At 48.0% G+C, this 18,149-nt stretch overlaps 1 protein-coding gene across 2 annotated transcripts in view; it reads left to right on the top strand.

Moving 5' to 3' along the window:
- JAM3 (junctional adhesion molecule 3) overlaps positions 1-18,149 on the top strand; it is a 91,344-nt gene that overhangs the window by 17,639 nt on the left and 55,556 nt on the right. Inside the window, exon 1 of one of the 2 annotated variants that reach the window (XM_053595799.1) lies at positions 14,979-15,189. The exons of the other annotated variant lie outside the window; for it this stretch is intronic. Coding sequence (XP_053451774.1) covers positions 14,979-15,189 — 211 coding nt within the window. Of the gene's footprint in view, positions 1-14,978; positions 15,190-18,149 lie in introns of those variants that run through there. 2 annotated transcript variants of the gene reach the window in all.

The raw sequence follows: 18,149 nt of genomic DNA, 5'->3' as shown, positions 1-18,149 counted from the left end.
GCGCCGGCCCCATATACAGAGGGTGGCGAGTTCAAACCCGGCCCCGGCCAAATTGCAACCAAAAAATAGCCGGGCGTTGTGGCGGGCGCCTGTGGTCCCAGCTACGGAGGCTGAGGCAAGAGAATCACCTAAGCCCAGGAATTGGAGGTTGCTGTGAGCTGTGTGAGGCCACGGCACTCTACCGAGGGCCATAAAGTGAGACTCTGTCTCTAAAAAAAAAAAAAAAAAAAAAAAAAACAATAAAAGCTCTGTAGTCATAAAATATTAGGGCATAAAGGACTCCCAAAGACCATCTTGAATCCTCTCTCCTTCCCTCTTTCCAAGCATGTACCCACCTATCTTCTTTATCCATCCCTTCCTTCACCAAGGAGCTCCTGAGTTCCTGTGATCTGCCATATACAATACAAGCACTGGAGACCAAATAGCCACTGTCTGTTCCCCAAGGAGCTTGTCATCTCTGAGAAAGCAGAGAATAGGCATCCAGGTGTGTGTCACAAGCACTACAGTGGGAAGAATGCAAGTTCTAGGAGCACCAAGAAGGGCACGTCACCCAACTTGGGGCAGTGGGGGCATTCATGAATACTTACTTGCTGGAAGAGCTTGTATTTAAGTTGAGCTATGACAAAGAACGAAATTCCTCTTCTTTCAATGAGAGTTCTGCTCAACACCTAATATGGCAAAAGCCCAGGGTTGGGCATGCTGCATGAAGGTGGATATAATGTATCCAGCAGTAGAGTTTACCTGCTGGTGAAGGACATAAAGCAAAAGAGTAAATGTCTAGAACATACTATTATATGGACTCAATGCAAAGAGATCATAAATGTTTGAGCTGTTGGCTATCCCAAGTACCCAGATTTAAATCATTACATATTGTATCAATGAGTCAAAACATACACTCCAAAATATGTATAACTATGATACATCAATAAAAGACCCCTCCCCAAAAGAATGTGCTACTGTAAATTAAAATAAAATCTTAAGGCTCCCGCCCTCCTGTGGCTGGCTGACTGGCTTCTCTCTTGGCCAAGAGGATCCCCTAAAACCGAGGTGCTAGACATGAGAAAGGAGATCAGACATGCCTATTCCTATCCCCCACCTTCTTAGAGATGTCTTTTGTGATGCATTATCAGGCCTGAGGCCTGATACACATACAGCAAATCACTTGAGTCTGAGCATACATCCTGTAGTGTCGCTGACTGATAGACCTTTATCTTAACTCAAGCATTCCTTTTTGCTGACTCCTGGTCTATTAGGCAGAGCCTAACTCTTTCAGCTAATTGTCAACTGAAAAATCTGTAAACCCACCTATAACCTGTGGGCCCCCCACTGTGAGATACCCCACCTTTTCAGGCCAAACTGATGTTTGCCTTCCAGGTGTTGATTTATGAGTTTACTTACAATACTTGTCTCCCTGAAATGAATAAAACCATACTGAAACCACGGCAAGTCCACTTCCTCAAGGTTTCTTGGGTCCAGGTCATGGTCCTCAAATCTGGCTCAGAATAAACCTCTTTACATTATTTCATAGAGTATAGCTGTGAAGTACCAGATAATGGTCCCAAGAGAAGGACCCACAGAGTTCCAGTGTTTAAGAGAGAGTGAGGGGGTCACGCCTATAATCCTAGCCCTCTGGGAGGCCGAGGTGAGTGGACTGCCTGAGCTTAGGAGTTCAAGACCAGCCTGAGCAAGAGTGAGACCCCATCTCTAAAAACAGCTGAGCATTGTGGCGGGCACCTGTAGTCCCAGCTACTCGGGAGGCTGAGGCAAGATGATTGTTTGAGCCCAAGAGATTGAAGTTGCTGTGAGCTGTGATTCCACAGCACTCTGCTGAGGGTGACAGAAAAAGAGAGGATGAGGGGAAATACCCAGCTGGGAGGATAGCAGCAGCTCCATGCAAGAAATGGAATTTGGGTTCGCCTTGAGGTTGGATAGGATTTGAATGGAAGTGGGTGGGCATTCTGAGCAAAAATAATGATGCCAGGCAGCGCCTGTGGCTCAAGGAGAAGGGCGCCAGCCCCATATACCAGGGGTGGCGGGTTCGAACCCGGCCCTGGTCAAAACTGAACATAATAATGTTAGTAAAGTTTAAGAACTGGTGATGTATGTTTGGGAGAACTAGCCCAACCACAGCACAGGAGAGGAAGTAATGGGAAGTATGGCTGTGCACAGGTTGAAGCCTTCTGCACAGCTCTGGCACTTAAAGCAAGGCCCAGAGAGGCTAAGCAGCATTCTGGAGGTCACAGGTTAGGACATGACTGGGTCTTCTCAAGTCAACCTCAGCACTCCTTGGACAGGTAACAGACTCTCCTTGCAATGCTTAGAGGCATGCTGGAGGAATACTTGTGGCCAGCTCACCGCACCCACCTGCAGAGGGTCTCCATGTAAAGTCAGGGACCCTTGGCCAGCAGTCCAGCCCACCCTGCTCCCTCTCCTGCATTTCTAGGATAAGTATGTAAGTGCTGGCATGGAGAGCAGTAAAATCACCAAAACAGACTGACCCAGGGGCTCACCTTGGCCCTCGGCCAGCCCAGCTGGAAATATTTGGAATTTCTATGGCTGTTCTTTCTTCTTCACCACCCTCCAAATACACTGACCTCTGGCTTCAAAGCGTTTAACCCTTTCTTGTTTGATGGACATACCCAGTCCTGGGCTAACGTCCACGTGGGTGCATCTGTCTACGACGGCAAACTCTTATAATGCGGGGACACTGAATTCTCTTTGAAGAATTGAGCACAGAAACCAAACTAAGCATTTAAAGTAAGCATTTGGCTTTAGAAGGATGGTTTAAGAGGAGCGGGCTAAGAGCAAGAGACTGTAACAGCAAAAGTCTACCACACGGTGGCGAAGTGAGGCCAGGGAAACGGTGCGGCGCTCGGGGCAGGCAGGGGACCGCTCCGCCCCGCGGCTTTCCCGGGACAAGGCCGCGCTTAGGGACCCTCCGCGGGACCTCGGGCCATCGGGAGGATGCACAGAGAAGTGGTTTTTGCTCTTTGCTCTCCTCTTTCTTTGTATAAGCCATCTGTGACCAAGAGCAGAGTCTGGAGCACCTGGGGGGCCTATGCCCTTGGACCCCGCTGTGAGAAACCATCCCACCTGAGCGCAGGTGGAGGGTGGAGAGGCTGCGTTCAGGGACAGGAGGACGTCTCTGTGCCTGTGTGTGTGTCGTTCTTGAGGTTGTACAGATTGGTGAGCAGGGGCAAAGATGCTTTTTTCTTAATCTAAGGAGCTTCTTAGAAACAAAGCCAATTCCTGGAGGGAAGCCACACCCTGGCATTTGCTGCTGCCCTGGATTTGGGAGTTTAAAGGTGCTGTCTATCCTAAGAGAGGGTTTGGATGCTTTTAAGAGGCGTAGGAGATGTATTGAAATTTCACCAGACCGGCTTGGCGCCTGTGGCTCAAGCGGCTAAGGCACCAGCCACATACCCCTGAGCTAGTGGGTTCGACCAGCCCAGGCCCGCCAAACAATGATAGCTGCAACCAAAAAATAGCCAGGCGTTGTGGCAGGCGCCTGTATCCCAGCTCCTTGGGAGGTGGAGGCAGGAGAATCACTTGAGCCCAGCAGTTGGAGGTTGCTGTGAGCTGTGATGCTACAGCACTCTACCCAGGGCAAAAGCTTGAGGCTCTGTCTCAAAAAAAGAAAAAAAAAGAAAGAAATTTCACCACACCCCAATAAATATGTACAATTATTATGTACCAATAAAAAAAAAGCAGCACAGAAGTTTCCTTTCTGCTCTTCATCCAAAATCCATCCAACCACAAACATGCAAAGCAAAAATGCGTCCCACTTCAGTCCTCACGTGTTAACTAAAATTCCTACTAAGGTACTTTTTGTTTGTTTGTTTTTGAGACAAAGTCTCACTATGTCGCCCTCAGTAGAGTGCTATGGAGTCACAGCTCACAGGAACTTCAAACTCTTGAACTTAAGTAATTCTCTTGCCTCAGCCTCCCAAGTAGCTGGGACTACAGGCGCCTGCCACAACACCAGGCTATCTTTTTGTTGCAGTTGTCGTTGTTTAGCTGGCCCGGGCCAGGTTTGAACCAGCCAGCCTTGGTGTATGTGGTGCCCTAACCACGGTGCTCCAGTCACCCAGCCCCTACTAATGCACTTTTGCAGATACTTCTTTTCTACTTCCCTGCTGCTCAGAAGTGTGTCTAACACGATGCATACCCATCTATCTTCATCTCAGCCACGCATCCCCCCTGCAGGGCCACTGGGACCCTCTGCATGTCTCCTCCCGTGAGGACCCAACAGACCATGTGCAGCTTTACCTCATTTTTCTCCACACAGAAAGGCAGATGCTCTTGAACATGCACACTGAGACCACAGACACCGTGCCATGCAGAGACAAGAATAACAGTCCCCCGCAGGCTGGGGGCCCAGCACCATTTGACCTTGGAATGGGAAGTTTGTTTCCCAGGCGTGCCTGCTGTTCTGAGCTCAGCTGGAGACACGGAGGTGGAGGAGGAGACAGAGAGCAGCTTCTCAGAGAGTCAGACCGACCTTGACCTCTCCTTCCATCCCTCCCAGCTCCGAGGGTGAGGGTGAACAAGGCCTAAGAAGAGGAAGACTTTGATTTGGAATTTCTCTCTCTAAGGTCGGGAGAGTGTGAGGAAGACACACCCAGAAGAAGCTGGTCTCCGGAGGGGCCAGGAAGGATTGTCTCAGACCTTTGAACTTGGCCTTCACTGGGCTACCAGAGTCAGAATGCTTGCAGATGCAAGAAAGAGAAGTCATGTGGGCAGGCCTATGTGAGGGAGGGAGGCGTAGGGTGGAGAAAAGAACAAACGGGGAGGTGGAAGGAAGCGATTGAGGAAGGGGTACACAGACAGAATAAGTCAGAGGAGCCAGAAGAAACGTATCTGCACAAGGAATCTATCTCAGAAGCCCAAGAATGGAGCCTGTCACAAGAAGCAAAAGGAAAGGGGTCCGAGTGAGAAATAAAGAGAGAGAAAGAGGCCCCAGAGAGCAGAGAACCTGAGACAGAGGGCTGAGGGCTGGAGCCAGTGCACCAGCCTGTTTGTCAGGACTGCCGGCCTCAGGAGGGTGGGCAAGGCAGCTGGCATCATCTGTCACTTATAAGCACAAGCTCCCCCTGAATCCCGATTAACAGGAATTAAATGGCATATGGCTAATCCTCCCTGCCACAGTTGTTAATACTCTTCAGACACTGCAGAGGAAACCATGCGGCCTCCTCATTCTGGAGGCTTCTTCCAGCAGCGGGGCTCTGCCACCCCACCTGCTGCAGAGGTGTCTAGCCAAGGGGAGGATGCAGGGAGTGGTTGGAAGGCTTTCTCTAAATCCTTGAAGAGACTCCTAATTCTCCACAAGTGTGTGCCATGACGAGCTCTTTCCTCTTGCAAAATACGTTGTGTCTGTTTTATTTAAATAGTCACAGAAAATTCATGAGGGACAAGGAAATATATAACATAATTTCCATTAAATATTAGGAAAACGGGGTGCCCGTAGCTCAGTGGCTAGAGTGCCAGCCCTATGTAGCAGGGGTGGCAGGTTTGAACCCAACCTGGGCCTACTAAACTAAAATGAAAAAAATATATATATAGGCTCCACACCTATGGCTCAAGTGGCTAAGGCACCAGCCACATACACCTGAGCTGGTGGGTTCGAATCCAGCCTGGGCCCGCCAAACAACAATGACAGCTGCAACCTCAAACTCTTGCGTTCAAGTGAACCTCTTGCCTCAGCCTACCAAGGAGCTGAGACTACAGGTGCCCGCCACAATGCCCGCCTATATATATATATATATATTTTTTTTTTTTTTTTTTTTTTTGAGACAGAGCCTCAAGCTGTGGCCCTGGGTAGAGTGCTGTGGCATCACAGCTCACAGCAACCTCAAAATCCTGGGCTCAAGCGATTCTCCTGCCTCTGCCTCCCAAGTAGCTGGGACTACAGGCGCCCGCCACAACACCTAGCTACCTTTTTGGTTGCAGCCGTCATTGTTTGGCAGACCCAGGCTGGATTCAAACCTGCCAGCTCAGGTGTATGTGGCTGGCGCCTTACCCACTTGAGCCACAGGCACTGAGCCTCTTTCTTTCTCTCTCTCTCTCTTTCTTTCTTTCTTTTGAGGCAGGGGTGGAGTGAGGAAGATATCTCTCTTTTGCTGAGGCTGGTCTCTAACTTCTGGCCTTAAGCAGTCCTCCTGTCTTGGCCTCCCAAAGTGCTAGGATTATAGCCATGAGCCACTGTGCCCAGCCTAGTTTTGTTTTTTAATTCTCACGGATAGGTTATTGTTGTTACTCTCAGTTGTTCCAGTCAGTGTCCACCTGCTGACTAAATTGTTTGCTCACTATTGCTTCTTTCACCTTATGATTCCTTGGGTAGTTTCTACCTTTTTTCTGTTTTGTTTTGTTTTTGTTTTTGTGGTTTTTGGCCAGGGCTAGGTTTGAACCCGCGACCTCTGGCATATGGGACCGGCGCCCTACTCCTTGAGCCACAGGCGCCGCCCATACCTTTTTTTTTTTTTTTTTTTTAGAAACAGTCTCACTTTATCGCCCTCAGTAGTGCTGTGGTATAACAGCTCACAGCAACCTCCAACTCCTGGGCTTCAGTGATTTTTTTGCCTCAGCCTCCGAAGTAGCTGGGACTATAGGTGCCCACCACAATGCCTGGCTATTTTTTTGTTGCAGTTTGGCCCCGGGGCCAGGTTCAATCCCAGCACCCTTGGTATATGGGACCAGTGCCCTACCCACTGAGCCACAGGCACCGCCCTTTTTTTTTTTTTTTGAGACAGAGTGTTACTCTGGCTCCTTGGGATTGAGTGCCACAGCGTCACCATAGCTCACCACAACCTCAAACTCCTGAGCTCCAGTGATCCTCTTGCCTTAGCCTCTCTAGTAGCTGGCACAAAAGGTGCTAGCCACAGAACCTAGCTTATTTTTCTATTTTAGTAGAGACAGATCTCACTGTTCCTCAGGCTGGTCCCAAACTCCTGAGCTCAAGCAATCCATCTGCCTTGGCCTCCCAGAGTGCTAGGATTATAGGTGTCAGACACGTGTCTTGAAGCTGAGCAGAGCTCCCTGTTTCCTCCCTGTGGACTGTCCTGGGAAGTAGGTAGTGCCAGGCCTGGGATATACAGATACTTCAGTCCTGGGAAATAATACTTGGATGGGAAACAAATCATTGCCTGGAAAAAATAAATGGTTCAAGGTGTGATGACTGGCAGCATCAAGGGTGCAGAAATGTAGGTGCTCTTAGGGGATGGGTGACAGGAGTCCTCTGTCCTCTGCAGGCCAGAGGTGGCCGTCCCCAATGTGGTAGGTCTTTGCTGCGTGGCTTGAGTCTTTGAGATTCTGACATCACCCATGAGGATCAAACACATCCACTCCTCCTGATGCAAAATTCTGTGGGAATATAATTACATGGGATGAAAGAGAAACTGTAGAGCAGCGGTTCTCAACCTGTGGGTTGCGACCTCTTTTTAACAATGAAAATACATTGCAGCATTAGGAAGGTTGAGAACCACTGCTGTAGAGTCTTATCCAGAGTCCTTGTCTACTTGCTTAAGGGGCACGATATTGAATAATCTTTGGGGAAAAGGTTTCTTGTGGGGTAAACCTCATCAGTTCATAGACCTGGGAAATGGGATTGAATCCCCTCCCCTCATCTCCTGGCTATTTCCAGTCCTGGAACAGAATATCCTCTGCAGTGACAACCACCAAAAATTGCCCTCCTCATCCCTGGAAAGGGCTGAGCAATGAGAGTGATCATGCCAAAATCCTGGGCACTGTGCCCTCAGGAAACCCTGGGGCAGGGGTTGACTCCAGCCAGGACTCTGTGTAAGATACAGGACCCTGGCAGCAGAGGAGGGTGAGTGGAGAGGTTTGGGCTCTTGCTAGGTCTGCCAGGAAGTAAACACTCCATGGCACAATTTGTGTGAAGAGAAAATTACCTCTAATTGGGAGGCTGGAATAAAAATACCTCCCATCTGTAAACAGAGTAGCAGGCGCATCCTGGAAGCACTGAACTGAAGCGGGATGGTGCCCTGTTGCCCTCCTCGTGTCCCACCCTGGGGTTTCCTTCCTCCCGGACCTCAGGCTCAAAGCAGCAAGGGCTCTGGGGCTTTGCCCCAAGCCAATTCAGATGGCACACATGTCCTCTAGGCTTATCGCTGTGTCTAGCCCTGGGGCACAGTGGAGGAACACAGTTTCTCACCTTTTTCAGTTTAGTGTGAATATTCAACAGAGTGAAGGGAAAAAAAGTACTGATCTGTTTTATGTCATCACTCTTGTCCCTCCTGGAGGGCGTCTGGGGACTGTTGTTTACTCTGGTGTCTGGGGGCGGGGCAACTACCTAAGCCCTGCTTCTCCACATTCTCAAAGAAAGAGGTGAGGCAGACACTCTGATAAAGGCAGCCTGGGTGACATTCTCACTAGGACTTGGGATGTGTGATTCTTAGAGACGTCAGCCTTGTGAAGCAAATTCTGTGTCAAGGGGCTTCCGTTGTGCATGCTCACTGTTGGTTGTTGTATTGTGTTTTTTTTTGTTTTTTTTTTTTGAGACAGAGCCTCAAGCTGTCCCCTTGGGTAGAGTGCTGTGGCATCACAGCTCAGCATCACAGCTCACAGCAACCTCCAACTCCTGGGCTTAGATGATTCTCCTGCCTCCACCTCCCAGGCAGCTGGGACTACCTGGACTTAAGCAATTCTCTTGCCTCAGCCTCCCAAGTAGCTGGGACCACAGGCGCCCCCACAACGCCCGGCTATTTTTGGTTGCAGCCATCATTGTTTGGCGGGCCTGGGCTGCATTCAAACCTGCCAGCTCAGGTGTATGTGGCTGGCGCCTTAGCTGCTTGAGCCACAGGTGCCAAGCCTGTTGTGTTGTGTTATTATGAGCACTGGTGAAAAAGACCCCCTGGCTGATGGAGGCACAGCCAGGACATAAGTGTGTGACTTTTTTTTTTTTTTCGTAGAGACAGAGTTTCATTTTATTGCCCTCGGTAGAGTGCCGTGGCCTCACACAGCTCACAGCAACCTCCAACTCCTGGGCTTACGTGATTCTCTTGCCTCAGCCTCCCGAGCAGCTGGGACTACAGGCGCCCGCCACAACGCCCGGCTATTTTTTTGTTGCAGTTTGGCCGGGGCTGGGTTTGAACCCGCCACCCTTGGTATATGGGGCCGGTGCCCTGCTCACTGAGCCACAGGCGCCGCCCCAAGTGTGTGACTTTCTTTAACCCCTGGCATCTATGACAAGCTGACTTTAACCCCTTTCTTTAACCCCTTGCATCTATGACAAGCTAACACACACGTACTCCTATTCTTCTTTTGGTGGGAAAAATATGAAAGGTTTTTATGTAGGCTTCTTTCTAGGAAGCCACTTGACAAAACTTTGCAATAGTAGAAACTTTTTCAGCTGGACCATTACAAAGGAGAGGGATATGCGAATAGTCGAACTGCAGAGCGTGAGCAGCCTTTGTTATTGGAAGAGATGGAAATTGTGCTGCTACTGTTTCCTTAGATGGGTGCTCGAGGGGTTTTCCTATTTAAATAGAATTCAAGAAACACGTTGAAGAGAAAGAGCCCTCATTGACCATTGGGATAAAAAGTGGAAGAACATATTGAAAATAGTGGGGGGAAGATGGAACTTGACAGGAGGGATGGAAGCAGCAGAAATGTAACCACATCTTTGCTAAACCCTGAAGAGAAATGGCTTTTTTTCTTTTTCAGAGACAGAGTCTCACTTTGTCGCCCTCGGTAGAGTGCCTTGGCGTCACAACTCACAGCAACCTCCAACTCCTGGGCTTAGGCGATTCTCTTGCCTCAGCCTCCCGAGTAGCTGGGACTACAGGTGCCCGCCACAACGCTTGGCTATTTTTTTGTTGCAGTTTGGCCAGGGCCGGGTTCAAACCCACCACCCTCGGTATATGGGGCCAGCGCCCTACTGACTGAGCCACAGGCGCCGCCCGGAGAAATGGCTTTAATGGAAGGGTTCTGGGGCCAGAGACTTCTCTGTAGCTGTGAGAGTTTGCTTGGGGTAATCGTATAATGGCACAAAGAAGGAACAGAAAACATGATGGTGTTACTTTTTAAGAATATAAAGAAAGGAAAGTGAACAACCAAAGAAAATAAACATACATGGATGTAAAACTCCCTCTTTGCAGCCCATCCTCTCTGACCCCTGCAGAGGGAAGATCCTTTCCTTTATCTAGGGTCTCCAGGAACATTGCAACCATTTTGCTTGAAGTGAACTAAAATAGTAGCAAAGGAAGGAAGCATAGGTAATAAACATTTAGGCACCAGCCCCATATGCCAGAGGTGGTGGGTTCAAGCCCAGCCCTGGCCAAAAACTGAAAAAAAAAAAAAAAAAAAAAAAAGGTAATAAACATTTACTCAGCCCCTAGTAAAATTCACATGTTAATTTCACATAATCTTCACAATCACCATTTGAGTTGAGTATTATTATTCCTATTTTACAGGCAAAGAATCTAAGGTTTAAAGAAATTAAATAACTTTCTCAAGTTTACAAAAAACCCAGTGGGCCCAGGCTCAGTGGCTGACGCCTGTAATCCTAGCATTCTGGGAGGCAAAGGCAGGTGGATTGCCTGAGCTTATGAGTTCAAGACCAGCCTGAGCAAGACTGCTACCCTGTGTGTAGTAAAAATAGAAAAACTAGCTGGGCGTCGTGGCAGGCACCTGTAGTCCCAGCTTCTAGGGAGGCTGAGGGGCAAGAGGATTGCTTGAACCCAAGAGTTTGAAGTTGCTGTGAGCTATGACCCGAAGGCACTGTACTCAGGGCAACAGAGAGAGATTGTCTCAAAAAACAAACAAAGAGGGTGGCGCCTGGCTCAGTGAGTAGGGCACCGGCCCCATATACTGAGGGTGGCAGGTTCAAACCCAGCCCCAGCCAAACTGCAACAAAAAAATAATAACCAGGCATTGTGGCAGGGGCCTGTAGTCCCAGCTACTTGGGAGGCTGAGGCAAAAGAATCACCTAAGGCCAAGAGCTGGAGGTTGCTGTGAGCTGTGATCCCATGGCAGTCTGCCGAGAGTGCTGTGGTGTCGTAGCTCACAGCAACCTCAAACTCTCGGGCTCAAGCGATCCTATTGCCTCAGCCTCCCAAGTAGCTGGGACAATAGGCACCTGCCACAATGCCTAGCTAGTTTTAGAGGCAGGGTTTCTCTGTTCCTCAGGCTGATCTCAAACTCCTGAGCTCAAATGATCCACTGCTTCTGCCTCCCAGGGTGCTGGGATTTCAGGTGTGAACCACTGTGCCTGGCCACCCCCTTAATATTTTAAAATAACAAAAGAAAACAAAATCTGCCCAGAGGTGAGTTTCACAGGAAGCCCCAGTCTTTGTTGCCACTTGATCTGCATTTTCCGTTGTATTGAAGATTCTCCGCTTTTTAAAGAAATGTTTCTCTTCTTTGTAAGCTACACATTAGAAAGAAGCTTTTTTTTTTTTTTGCAGTTTTTGGCCGGGGCTGGGTTTGAACCCGCCACCTCTGGCATGTGGGGCCAGTGCCCTACTCCTTTGAGCCACAGGCGCCACCCTAGAAAGAAGCTTACTCAGGAGGATGTGCTGTGATAGAGACAGACTCCTCAGATCTGCTCACTGAATACTGCCAGAGCTTTGCTTCTGGCCTCATTGAGCTCTGATTCTCTTCTGATCAGTGTCATAGTTCTCCAGGGAACAGTGAAATCCTGAGGAGGAGCAGGCACAGGTATCCATCTTGCCCCACTGAATATGCAGTTAAGCTTCCATTCTAGGATCATGTTTTGGCCACCAGTAATGACTTGAGGAACCCATGTGGGGAGGAAAAGCCGTGTTTTACAATGAAGCACCTGCCATCCACTGTCCTAAGAACCTCTGCCCCTTATATTCATGCAGCCTTTCTTTTTTTTTTTGCAGTTTTTGGCGGGGCTGGGTTTGAACCCACCACGTCCAGCATATGGGGCTGTAGCCTTACTCCGTTGAGCCACAGACACCACTCCTCATGCAGCCTTTCTTTGTAATCTCAGTCTGAGTTTCAAAAGACTCTCTAGCAGAGAAGACCATTTAACAGACAGACCATTTCACAATGCAAACACGGGAAATTCAGCAAGAGGGAAGAGGCACCGGTTTCTGAAAACAGCCCTCTCTCACCGGTCAAACACTATCGCACGTTTCCCAAGTAATCAAACTGATCCCCTCAGTTTGGCGAATATGCCTGACCACGTGACCAGGAGCTAAGGGGATGAAGAGAGAAAAAAGAAATGTCGGTGGGCCTAAGAAAAATTTTCCTTTAGGGTGGCACCTGTGGCTCAAGGAGTAGGGCGCCTGTCCCATATGCCAGAGGTGGTGGGTTCAAACCCAGCCCCGGCCAAAAACCACAAAAAAAAAAAAAAAGAAAAGTTTTCCTTTAAAAAATTTATCGATTTTGGGCTGCGCCTGTGGCTCTGTGAGTATGGCGCTGGCCCCATATACCGAGGATGGCAGGTTCAAACCCTGCCCCGGCCAAACTGCAACAAAAAATAGCCCAGCATTGTGGCAGGTGCCTGTAGTCCCAGCTACTCTGGAGGCTGAGGCAGGATAATCACCTAAGCCCAAGAGCTGGAGGTTGCTGTGAGCTGTGATTCCACAGCACTCTACTGAGGGTGACAAAGTGAGATTCTGTCTCTAAAAAAACAAAAACACAAACAAAAATAAATAAATCAAGGGCGGCGTCTGTGGCTCAGTCGGTAAGGCGCTGGCCCCATATACCTAGGGTGGCAGGTTCAAACCTGGCCCCGGTGAATTGCAACCAAAAAAATAGCCGGGCATTGTGGCGGGCGCCTGTAGTCCTAGCTACTCAGGAGACTGAGGCAAGAGAATCACTTAAGCCCAGGAGTTGGAGGTTGCTGTGAGCTGTGTGATGCCACGGCAGTCTACCCAGGGCCATAAAGTGAGACTCTGTCTCTACAAAAAAAATAAATAAATAAAAAAAAATAAATCAAAAAGAAGGGTAATCTTTATAAAATTTTTTCTCTATTTTGTCTTTGATAAAGGAAGAGTGTCCACCACTATAAAATAACTTTTACATACTTTTACTTGTGACTTTGGTACATAGTGAACTGAAACACAAGATTTACAAAAAGAAAACCACATAGAGTCATAAGAGTCATAATAGGTGACTGAGGTTTTTTTTTTTTCAAGACAGAGCCTCAAGCTGTCGCCCTGGGTAGAGTGCCGTGGCATCAAGCTCAGCAACCACCAACTCCTGGGCTCAAGAGATTTTCCTGCCTCCTCCTCCCAAGTAGCTGGGACTACAGGCGCCCACCACAACACCCAGCTATTTTTTGGTTGCAGCTGTCATTGTTGTTTGGCAGGTCCAGGCTGGATTAGAACCCACCAGCTCAGGTGTATGTAGCTGGCGCCTTAGCCACTTGAGCCACAGGCTCCGAGCCGTGACTGAGGTTTTTTTTAATAATAATTTTAATCTGACTTCATGAGATTTTTGAGAAAATAATTAATTCATACAATGGTTCGAGCAATTATAAAGACTCAAACAGAAGTTATATAGTGATTTATGTTGAATATCTTTGGCAACAACCAATCTATTTCACATTTCTTGTTATTTATGTATATATATATATCGATCTAGTATATATACTATATAAATGTAGTTTTACATTTCAAAATGTAAAAATGCTAAGAAATGTAGAGTGACTGTATAAAAAATTAAAGTCCTTCAGTTAAAAATTAAAAAATAATGGCTTGGCGCCTGTAGCTCAGCAGCTAGTGTTTTGACCACATATACTGGAGCTGGTGGGTTTGAATCTGGCCAGGGCCTGCCAAACAACAAGGCAAACTACAACAGAAAAATAGCCGGGCATTGTGGTGGGCTCCTTTAGTCCCAGCCACTTGGGAGGCTGAGGCAAGAGAATGGCTTAAGCCCAAGAGTTTGATGTTGCTGTGAACTGTGATGTAACAGCACTCTACAGAGGGTGATATAATGAGACTCTGTCTCAAAAAAAAAAATATCAGGTTGAAACTGACATATTGTACTAACAATTATACTCGGAATTCTGTTATTACTCTGTTGTTTATGGGACCAACTTTTAACACTACAAGATTTTTTTTTTGTGCTAGATAAAATAAAAGCTTTTCAAGGATTTTCCACAGTATTAAATGACACTTAAAATTCTCCTGCCTCCTTGGGTCCAATTTCAGGTTGATTTTATTCTTCTCTTCACCTTGTCTGCTGGTCTTCATAAGATTTTGCTCCATTTTTCTTCCTTAGATTTGCCATCCCTCACTATTAAAAAAATCAGAGCAGGGAGGCGCCTGTGGCTCAGTGGGTAGGGCGCCGGCCCCATATGCCGAGGGTGGTGGGTTCAAACCCAGCCCCGGCCAAACTGCAACAAAAAAATAGCCGGGCGTTGTGGCGGGCGCCTGTAGTCCCAGCTGCTTGGGAGGCTGAGGCAAGAGAATCGCGTAAGCCCAAGAGTTAGAGGTTGCTGTGAGCCGTGTGACGCCACGGCACTCTATCCAAGGGCGGTACAGTGAGACTCTGTCTCTACAAAAAAAAAAAAAAAAAATCAGAGCAAAGAATCAGTTTGCTTTTTTGCAAATTAATCTATAGGGCATACCACCATGCTTTCAGTCTACCACAGAAATAAATTATGTTTATTTCAGCAAGAAATTGCTTTTGTGTGTTGTATAATGTGTGTCTTGATTATGTTTTAAACAAATTTCAGCGCTTTTTCTTCCATCAAATTTGGAATCGGAGGCCTACAAGATATGAAGACAGTAATGTTTCCAAGATAACTGAGGTGCATCCTTATTTGTAAAACAGGAGACACTTCATTTCCCAAATTTTAATGGAGTGTTCCTTATCCGACCCATAGTGATGTTTTTATTCTATAGTTACAGAAATGAATCCCGCTCCACTCTTGAACATGCTTCCTTACTCTCTTTCCACAAGTTCGTTGAAAGAGACCCCCTGGGCCCGTCCCAGAGCATCGCCGTATCCATAGCAACCAGAGTTCAGCTTCCTCTGTTACCATGGTGCCGGCTCAGCCGGGCCTGGTGGTCGCTATGGTAACTAGGGGCGGGTCGCAGGGTCCCGGCAGCTGGGCGCATGCGCGCGGGGACTACTGTGCGCGCCGCGCGGTCGCGGGCCCCTCAGCTCCCCTAGACATGGCGCTGAGGCGGCGGTCGGGACTTCGGCTCTGCGTCCGTCTGTCCGACTTCTTCCTGCTGCTGCTTTTCAGGGGTGGGTTTGTGAGTTTTCACCTTGAGAAACTAGAGGCTGGGGGTCAGGGAGGCAGAGCGGGCCGAAACGGCGGGCGCCGGCAGGGACGGGAGCAGCGGTCCGGGCGTGGAGGAGTCCGGGGGTCCCGGGCCGGAGGGGCGCAGGCCCGGGCGACAGGGGGAGGGATCCGGGCTGGGCTCTGGGCTAGGGCCGGGGCAGGCTCGGGCGGCTGACGAGGCGCGGCTCGGTCACGGGCTGGGGGCCCGTCCCGGACGGCGGTCCGGTCCCGGGGCGGTGATCTGCCCCCGGGCGGGGGGCTGGTCCCCCGGGGTGGGCCCGACGCGGGCGGCGGCCTGTCCCGGCCGGGAAGGGCCGATCCTGGCGGGGACTCGTCCGGGCGGTGGGCCCGGCATCCTGGAGGACTGCGGCCGCCGCGGCGTGGGCTTGGGAACTTGCTGGAAGACACCGCACAGCGGACGGGGATGAGGGGCGTTGCGAAGCACTCGCCAGGCAGAAATCGCGGGGCTCGTCCGGCTTCTTGGTCGCAGCCCTCTGGGGACCGGCTGTTCATTTCTCACTCTTGCCGTAAACAAAGGAACTGCTTTCCTTCCTTTCCTAGAAGCAAAACGCATGGATAGCCACCTTTTTTTTTTTTTTTTTGTCTCCAGACTGGCTGAGACCACCCAGCCCTGGAAATAGCATTTGGGCCATTTGATCAAGATACGCTCATAAACTTGGGAGTTTTGTTTCTTACTGTTTTGGAATTCTCGTTAGATCTGCACTTCCCTGGATAGTTAGACAGGAGGACTAACGTAGCTTCCATTTAGTGAGCATGTACTATATACTAGGAGCTCATTGACTCCTTGCAACAACTTCGTGAGCCGGGTTTTATTTATTTTTATCTGAGTATGGGATAAACTTTTTCTTTTATTCATGAGTTATGTCACATTGTTAGTAGACTGTTTTTAAGTAAGTAGGACATGAAAAAATTTTTTAATTTCATCTTTTAAATATTTGCCATCTTTTTTCCTTAATATGCTTGGTAGAAATGAGTCTTGAGGTGGGTTTTATCAACCCCTTTCTTAGAGTCAAGTCAACTTGTCAAGACTGGATTCTGAGTAGCGAAGAAGACTCAAATTCACGTCTGCTTAAAGCACTACACTATACTCCTTCCCCTGGCAGGCGTCTGTTGGTAACTAGACCAGGACCTTTTTCAGTTCTTAGGCCATTTCACTGTTTGGTTTACTTGCCACTGTCATCCCTTGATGTTTTCCAGAACATACAGATTAAAACACGAGAGGACTGTTTGGGAGTAAGGGGGAACAGACTTAGGAAAACAAAGCGTTCCTGTGTTTTGTGCTAGTTCTGGTAGGATGTTGGTGATGGTGATGGTAAAAAGTGAGAGTCTGGGCCAGAAGTGCTGGAAATAGGGCTCTGTGACAAAGGACGAGTTTCAGTGTATAGATGGTGGCCATGTACTTTGCCTGAAAGTAATTTCTAAAACCAGATGTGGCTGGAAGATACAAGTGATCAGGTGGCTAGCCAGGGGACAAGGGTGTCAGGAATGTCCAGCACCCACTGTGTTGGTTACACTGACACTGTCCTATTCACCAGCCTGAAACAACTCCCTATTGTTCACATGGTCTGTTCACATGAAAGTTTCCAGTTTTTATTGCAAAAACATTTGGCAGTTTAGTTCAGGAATAAGTTTCATCTTGGTAGTTTGTTAATAAAAGTAGAAAATGCTAAGAGCTTTGAATACCCTTAAACCTCTGATTTTGCTCTCCCTGAGGGATTGGTTTTGTGGCTCTGGCTACTAAGGGCTGAGACTTACTTGCAGAGAATAGGAGGAAGGATCAGATTTTGCAAACTAGGACTAATGACAAAGTCAAGGTTGTAGAATGTATTAATCTACTTTGAAGGTATGTAGCTATCTTTTTATAGGTGGGGGTTCTTTTTTCAATGTTTAGTTTGTATCCTAAACATACTTTAAAACTTTATTCTTCCACAGATTGTGACGGGTGTGTTTTTATATTTTTTATGATTATTTTTTCCAATCGCTATTACTATTTATTATTCTCAGTTAAAAAATTTCAGTTTCTGATATATTAGTAGATATTTCTATAGTAGTTACCCTTTACCAGGCTTTATTATAAAATTTCATATGTATTAATTCATTTAATCTTGATAAGAACTCTATCCCATTTTGTGGATTAAGAGAAGTATGGGGAAATTGAGAAGAGTAAAGTATTCCATGTACCTTAAATTTGGGAATCTTCCATTGTTTATCTTAATCCAATCTTTGATTAGTTGTACTCTTCCATTTAACAGTGAAATTCTTTTTTTTTTTTTTTTTTTTGTAGAGACAGAGTTTCACTTTATTGCCCTCGGTATAGTGCTGTGGCGTCACACAGCTCACAGCAACCTCCAACTCCTGGGCTTAGGCGATTCTCCTGCCTCAGCCTCCTGAGTAGCTGGGACTACAGGCGCCCACCACAACGCCCGGCTATTTTTTTGTTGCAGTTTGGCCGGGGCTGGGTTTGAACCCGCCACTCTCGGTATATGGGGCCAGCGCCCTGCTCACTGAGCCACAGGCACCACCCAACAGTGAAATTCTTTTTTTTTTTTTTTTGTAGAGACAGAGTCTCACTTTATGGCCCTGGGTAGAGTGCCGTGGCGTCACACGGCTCACAGCAAACTCCAGCTCTTGGGCTTATGTGATTCTCTTGCCTCAGCCTCCCGAGTAGCTGGGACTACAGGTGCCCGCCACAACGCCCAGCTATTTTTTTGGTTGCAGTTCAGCCGGGGCCGGGTTTGAACCCGCCACCCTCGGTATATGGGGCCGGCGCCCTACCGACTGAGCCACAGGCGCTGCCCAGTGAAATTCTTATTAGAGGTCAGTTTGACCAAATTATCAAGTGTTCAAGGCTATGTAGTTTGTATATAAAATCTTCTTTTGTTGAATTCACCGCAGGTGAAAT

Source organism: Nycticebus coucang, chromosome 6 (genome assembly GCF_027406575.1).
Source record: "Nycticebus coucang isolate mNycCou1 chromosome 6, mNycCou1.pri, whole genome shotgun sequence".
Classification (NCBI taxonomy): Eukaryota; Metazoa; Chordata; class Mammalia; order Primates; family Lorisidae; genus Nycticebus; species Nycticebus coucang.
This window is presented reverse-complemented; position numbering and strand designations above follow the sequence as displayed.